Source organism: Cryptomeria japonica, chromosome 5, assembly GCF_030272615.1.
Source record: "Cryptomeria japonica chromosome 5, Sugi_1.0, whole genome shotgun sequence".
In the NCBI taxonomy this organism is placed as follows: domain Eukaryota; kingdom Viridiplantae; phylum Streptophyta; class Pinopsida; order Cupressales; family Cupressaceae; genus Cryptomeria; species Cryptomeria japonica.
The window spans coordinates 410,452,646-410,460,174 of record NC_081409.1 but is presented as its reverse complement, the minus strand read 5'-3'; the positions used below and the strand labels follow the sequence as shown (position 1 = coordinate 410,460,174).

The following is a 7,529-nucleotide window of genomic DNA, read 5'->3' as shown; positions in this document are numbered from 1 at the left end:
TTAGCCCTTCATTTCCCCATTTCTTCTATAAATAGAACCCTTCTCCTCAAGAAAAGAAGGAAGCATTAGAGTATTGTTGTTATACTGGTATTAGCATAGAGCTTTTTCATAACATCACTATCTACACTTGCATAGCATTTGTTTATCATTTTCAACCATCTTGAATCTCCATATGGCATCCATGGCTAGTGCTAAAAGCTGAGAGCTACACTCATGTGGAACTTGGAGAGGAGAGGAACAAGGGAGGAGCAACTATGAGCATCTTGATTTGCATTTGGAGGAGTATAGTTTATCTATTCTATATTTGTATGCTTTCTATTTCATGCTTAATATCTCTCTTGATATGCCTGTTTACGATAATCTTTTGTTGCTAACACTGACGTTTGTTTCTTGTGCTCTTGTGTGTGTTGCCATCAAACATATTTTCTAATTCTTTTTGCAGAGCATCACTTATCACTGTGGAGTTGTCCTAGAACATGATATGTGCAGATTCTTAGATCAAATTAAAATACTATTTTAAAAAGAATTATTGAAAACTTAAGCGATTACCTTAGAAAACCATATTATTACAATTTAATTAGAGTTCAACTTTACCCCATGTTGGGATTATGCATACAAAATTGTAGAGATTGGGATATAAATTAGTGCGAATCAATAATAAGTCAACAACAAACTCTAGGAAACACACTAGATCCTAATGTATGTATGATGCAAACAAGAACAAATGAATAAACAAGCAATGGCACCTTCATGCATGTGCATCATGTTTACCTCGATTGCTCTTCTCAACTTTCATCAAGTGTTGTAATGTTGCTCATAAAATTGTATCATAGTACCATTTTGACAACGTGATTGGACAAAAGCTCAAAGACTGTGGTTGTGTTGAATGATGATTGAAGATTACTTTAATAGATTTCTAATATCAATCAACATTAGTCATCTAATGAGAAGAATTAAAGATTAATGGATGAAATTCAATGAGAAGAATAGACTGAGCTATGATAAATAGATAATTGATTGCATGATGGAAGTAGAAAGAATTGATGGATCGGTTAAACTCAAAGTGAGTGTTAGTTAAGAGTCGGAAGTGAAGATATAATTAACATTAAATAATTATAAAATATTTAATTGCATGCATGAGAGGAAAAATAAATAAAATAAAGATTTTATTTTTAGAAGAAATATGTTCAAAAAAATTAGTAATTAAATATATTAAAGAATTCATTTAATTATAGAAGACTTAGCTAAATAAATAATTATTTAGCTATAAGAAAGTGGAGGAAAAATAATTAATTAAAATAATAAAATATTTCAATGCTATTATCAATTTGCAATCACGACATGAATGTTTGAGTGGGATTAAGTGATCGATAGTGTATTGCATCACATCATTTTTAGCTTTTACCCAAATGACTTTGAGGAAGACAACTATCATGTGTCATTGATGCTATAGAAAGGAAGTTCATAGGACAATCATATAAAAAATTTGATGGACCTCTTTCTCCACTTATTTTATAACCATTATTATTGTAAAGATTAGATGAAATAAAATGATTATCGCATTTGCATCATTTCAATATTTTATGTACTTTCTTATTCAAAAGAGGACTACATCTTTATTTCTACAATTCTATGAAGTTCATATACTTTACACTCTATTATTATATTCATTTTCATATATTTCATAATTAAACTTGAAATAGTGTATTCAAAAAGTTATTTTCTTCATGTGCATCTCATTTAAAAGATTAAAAAAGATTAAGTTAATAAATGTCTCTTATAAAGTAGATACCAAAAATAATAGAAACACAAATCTACATGTATTAGAGTGGATATGTACAAAAGATATGCATTAGAAAGACAAAAAAAGGTGGCCAATTTGTGTAGTTATCACAACCTAGAATCTAAGGAAATTTAAAGACACTGCAATAGATGCAAAAAATAGTGCCTCAATTGTTATAGCAAAGATATGCATTAGAAAGACAAAAAAGGTGGCCAATTTGTGTAGTTATCACATCCTAGAATCTAAGGAAATCTAAAGACACTGCAATAGATGCAAAAAAATAGTGCCTCAATTGTTATAGCAAAGATATGCATTAGAAAGACAAAAAAGGTGGCCAATTTGTGTAGTTATCACACCCTAGAATCTAAGGAAATTTAAAGACATTGCAATAGATGCAAAAATAGCGCCTCAATTGTTATAGCACTAGAAGAGGACTGCATTGACCATTTTGCCACCGTTTGTAATGATGACAATCCAAATGCTTGTTCTATTGGCTAAATTATAGTTCCTTGCATTTTACTTTTTTGTTTTTGCCAAAAAAACCCATGCAATTAAAAGAACTGCATGACTATGTAAATAAACAATATCTAATATCTATTATAAAGAGTAAAGAACAAAAAAGAAACGTTAACTTTTCTATAATCATATCAACATAATTGTTATGTTCCACACAATGGAATTAATAATTCATTTTATATATGATTGTTGCAATACTCATTGTTTTAAGAAAATAGCTTCATAGTAAAGAGCTATTCTATTTCATACTAAAATCCTGGGACATCAATATACAAAGAATGATACAACTAACAATTGCTTTTCAATGTAATGATCTAGTGTTCCCATTGAACATCCTCTTTTCTTGAAGATTTGAGTTATTTGATTACTTCTTGCCCTTATAAGTAATCACCATGATGTAATGCTCAGCCTCTCTACTCTCTCTCACTATACCACACTCTTTTTTTCTCCACTCACCAAGAATGATCCTAGTGTTCTCATTAAACATCCCTCAAAGATTTGAGACATTTAATTACTTCTTCTTACCCTCGTAAATAGTAAATAGCCAACATGATGTCCTTGACCAACTGATATTGTTTTTGCTTAGCTATAAGCAAATTTTTTATCAACACAACTCCACACACTTCCAAAGAAAACAACATTGTTAAATTATTTTGATCCAAAAATATTATATTGTATCAAAATACAATATATTTAAATTATATTACAACATAAGTTATGTTAATGTGTGATATGTTATTATGTAACTGTTAGGTCGTTGCTTTTGGAGAAATGAAAATTTTGCAGAAGGTACAATACGTGGAGAACAACTACAATGGAAAAATTAAAATAGAAAACTTGGCCGTGTACGCCACTGTATTTATTATACCTGGAGAATGTGAACGGAAGTGGAAGCCTAGGACCCATTGTGATTCGAACCGGTGCCGTATATTCAAAGACTATGGACCATTTTATCAAGAATCCATGTCGTCTTGTGCTCATTTATTCCATCATCCTTCTCAAATTGGAGCTGTTGATCCACCAAAGCAGATTGCTCCCTTTCATAATGTAAGAATACAAATGAAAACATGCAATCATTTACTGTATCTGATTTAAGTTCCGCGTGGATGTTCGATTCGTTATGCTACCTATCAATCAATGTCACAATAAACAGGAAGCTTTAACATGATGGAACAGTGTCATACAGGGGATCAGAGTTTGAATATTTTGTGCAAAGAAAATGTCAATTAACAGATACAAAAATTTCGATTAGTTTGAATACTCTTAAATTAGGTTTTGCAGGTTTTTCTTTATCAGATGTTTGGATCATCAATTTTTTAATCTTACCTACTCTGATGATGAATCATAAACTTTGCAAGAGAAGAAAATAAGATCATACAATTTGATGAATTTGTTTTACAAAATATAGGTAATCCAAAAATATTCAAAATAACAAAGGAAACGTATAACAGATCAGAAAACAAAGGATGCCTCATAATAATTACTGTTGTATCACGTGAAAAGCCATAAAGCTTTATTATACAGGAACACAAATTAATAACTACAATATGTAGAGCTTGCATCGAGGGAATATGGCCTCAAACTACATTTGAGATAAAAAGCTGAATTTGTCCAAGTATTGCTGGTCACAACAAATTTATCAACACATTTCTCTGAAAGCTATTTTCGTGCCACGTTATAGCACCAAAACTTAAGGATTTGAAGGTCCAGGAACAATACAATAGTGGGTGACATTTGATAATATTTATTGCAGAGCTTATGCCTATGGTGAACAATCCTAGTAGGATACGCTACGGACGGATGAATTTTCATCTTAAAGAACAAAGGCAGGAAAACCTAGCTGATTTCCCTTGTCCCAAATAGGGCTTTTGAAATTCCTGAATACTAGGAAACAGAAAAGCCTATTACTAGTAAACAATATACTTCCTCTTTTCAAAAAATTATTTCTATGAAGAGAGGAAGCCCTGGTCTTTACAAACCCCATACTTTTTGGAAAATCAAAGGTAGCGTTACTAGAAAGATTGAGCTCAGTATACAAATTCTCGACAAGAATCATATTTTCCATGTATGACAATTAAGTGCAGAGAACTCACGCACTAAGCCTGATGTGTTCCAATCTCCAGCGATCCTCTGATGATAAATGAAGGAATTTCCAGATTCCGGGGCTTCCAGAAGCAGGCTTCAGGTACAAGTTTTACAGAGGCTCTTAGCGGCTCCGATTTGCATCGTGGCAAAACAAAGCATGCTTCTTGAGGAGCCATGTTTTGGTCTACCACTCTACTCATGGAATTGGTAGTAGCTTCTTCCACATTACACAGTTTCCTGCTCTCTTCATTTTCTTTGTCATCGTCACTGCGTTTGTCGTCGACATCCATCTTAACCACAGGAGCAGGTCTCCTCACATTCACAAAGTCTTCCCTTGATACCCAGGTTTCCTTTGAGATCTCCAAAGAAAGCTTTGGCTCACTCAGCATCAGTAAGAGAGCATTGGGCATGGTTTCTGCATCACAGCTCCACTCTGTTTCTGGCTGTGGTCCTGTTTCTGAGACTTCCTTAGTCTCTGCTGTTTGTTGTTCTGCCTCTAAGACTTCTCCAGTCACTGGAATTTGTTGTTCAACCTCTGATACTTGCTCAGTTTCTGTGATTTGTGGTTCTGCCTCTAAGACTTCCTTAGTCTCTGCTGTTTGTGATTCTGCCTCTTCTAACACTCCATTGCCTACATCCATCAAAGCCTGTAATTGCTTTTCAATACCTTGTTCTTGTTCTTGTTCTTGTTCTTCTTCTGATGATAGCCTGTTAACCTCGAGGGCTTCTGAGAAATCACTAAAAGTGGGTTGTTCCTCTGCCTCCTCAAAATCAGTTTTGTACCCTTCGCCATCGTCTTTATCTTCGCCATCAGTTTCATCTTCACTCTCATCTTGGTCACTGACGGTGCATGCCATTCTCCTGGGCTCAGATTTACATCCTCTATCGTTATCCAAAGCAGATATTCTCAGAGGATCAGATCTGCATCTCATCAAAAGAAGTGCATTCTTTGGAGGACAAACAGGCACAACGTCTTCATCCACCTGCATCTCATCTTCACTAATACTCAGCCGACCAAGATCTTTGATACTCGGCCTACTGACTTCTTTTATACTAGGTCTACCTAGCTCTGTTATAATGGGTCTACTGGGTTGTATTTCCCTACAAATACTTGCAAATTCTTCACCTGCCATTCTCTGTTGTGATTCTGCCTCTGCTGCTGCTTTCTTCTCATCCCCATCCTGCAACACCATGAACCACTTTGCAAAAACTGCACCACAACTAGTCTCTTTGTTACCTTTGGAAGAGGGACTTGTAGAAGATGCACTGCCCCCACAGGGGACAAAGCAGTTAAACTCTGCACCGAAACTTCTCAGAGCTTCACAGATATTAAAGGAAACCTCCTTCCTGAAACCAAACATATGAACCCATTTCTGATGTGATTTGTGTGGCATGCAATCTTCTCTATCAGGAGACTTGAGCACATTCTGCCTGCCATTCAACCTCTTGTTCTGCTTTGACTTGACACGCACTTGCCCTATGCAGGTGACCTTGGGGGACGAAGGCTCCTGGGTCTCAAACCCACCGTTCTTCTTCCTCCCAGTTAGGTTATAAGGTAGATTAGGAAACATGGGACTTGACTGCCCTTTGCTTCCATTGCTTCTCAGTCTTCTGCTCGAGGAGCATGATGGCTCTCTCAGTTTCTCAGTCCTGCCAGGGCTAAGAACACTCTTGCTCCCTCCCAATCTCACAGATGTCTGCCTTGAAGTGAAGCACACAAACAGTTCACTCCCTGCACGGTACCCTTTATGCTCTGCTTCCATTGTCCATATAGCCAACAAATTACACCTCTGCCTGCAACACAAACAGGCCTCTTTCCATATACCCCTAATATCCAGCCCTCCAGACAGCCATACCCACTTCACCTCTCAATGCATAAACAAACCCAAATTTCTGTCCTCATATTAAAAACAGAGTAATCGACGAATATCACACAAGCTGTCCACAATTACCCACAAACGCCAACATTAATGACTCATTCTCATTATTATTATTAAGAGCAGGGGATGAAACCAATCTGATAACAGCAACACTTGCACTTGTCTACATCTGTGCACGATGTTTTGGGTGTTATTAGTATATTAAGCCACACTGACAGGAGTAGTAGAAGATAATGGTAATTGGTAACCCCTCAGGCTTTACTCCATGAAACAAGCTAAAGGGGCGGTAAAATTAATAAAAAGTCACATGTAGGACATCATAATAGTCCAAATGTAAATGCAGGACCTGCAACCAGCACATGATCATCAAGCAAATGTGAGCAAATTATGTTCAAAGCTGGTATAAATGATGGTCGCAGAAATATATGAGCTCAGCATCTGCAGGCGCCTCGAAATCCTCACTAAAACCCACCTTAACCCCAACTAACCTTAACACTAGTTAGTCTCTAGCTACCTATACTTATAGCCTCTTTAAACAATATTTCTTCCTAACGTCTCTCTCTGGCTTGCTGCTTCTGACCTGCAGGTAAGACTCTCAAATCTTTGACTACAAATTTGAATGGCCCCAACTCCCAGAGAAGAATCCTAATCAAGCAGCGCCCGGCCAAGCGAAAAAACATTCCCCTTTTTTTCTCTTCTCCAAAGATTTTGATGAAACTCTTAACTGAATTCCACGCAAATCACAAGATTTTATGGGTCTCTACGAATGGGGGCGCTCTAAAAACTTGGAATATTATCTTCTCGAGCAATGTCTCATGAATTCTTTGCATATTTCTGCAAATAAAATGATGGGAAAACCGTAGTGGGAAGAAAGCGAACCGTGGGAGAAAACCAATTCGCTGGAACCCGAAAAGGCGTGCAATGTGAGATTCTCTCTTTGTATGAGAATGCTTCTTAGTTCTCATTGTTGGTACTCTTGGTTTGAGAAACGGTCCTTAGAGCAACCAACTATAACAATGTTGTGAGAACCACCCACCAACCGATCATGACTGAAATCAAATTATAACATAACCACCACCTAATAATGACTGAAATGAAATTATAAAATGGAGACTAGAGGGAAGGTAAAAGAATTTTAATGTTTCATGAGGCTAATTATAGTCTATGGGACAATTGGGCCAATCAACTTACAAATCAATCTTTTTTCTATACATGTTGTTGATAAGCATTCCCAACATCTTAATATTATTCAATGTAGGTTCATC

The 7,529-nt window shown here is 36.0% G+C and overlaps 1 protein-coding gene across 2 annotated transcripts; it reads right to left on the bottom strand.

The window, feature by feature from the left end:
- Positions 1-3,033: 3,033 nt before the first annotated feature.
- LOC131076475 (uncharacterized) lies at positions 3,034-7,214 on the bottom strand. 2 transcript variants are annotated; one of them, XM_058013681.2, is made up of 2 exons: positions 4,393-7,214; positions 3,034-3,426 (listed from the first exon to the last, which is right to left on the bottom strand). In XM_058013681.2, exon 1 carries the CDS (start codon positions 6,145-6,147, stop codon positions 4,396-4,398), a length of 1,752 nt encoding a protein of 583 aa, XP_057869664.1. In that variant the 5' UTR covers positions 6,148-7,214; the 3' UTR covers positions 3,034-3,426; positions 4,393-4,395. The 2 variants fall into 2 exon arrangements, with proteins under 2 accessions (XP_057869664.1, XP_057869665.1); XM_058013682.2 differs by having other exon boundaries at positions 3,034-3,422.
- Positions 7,215-7,529: the final 315 nt, after the last annotated feature.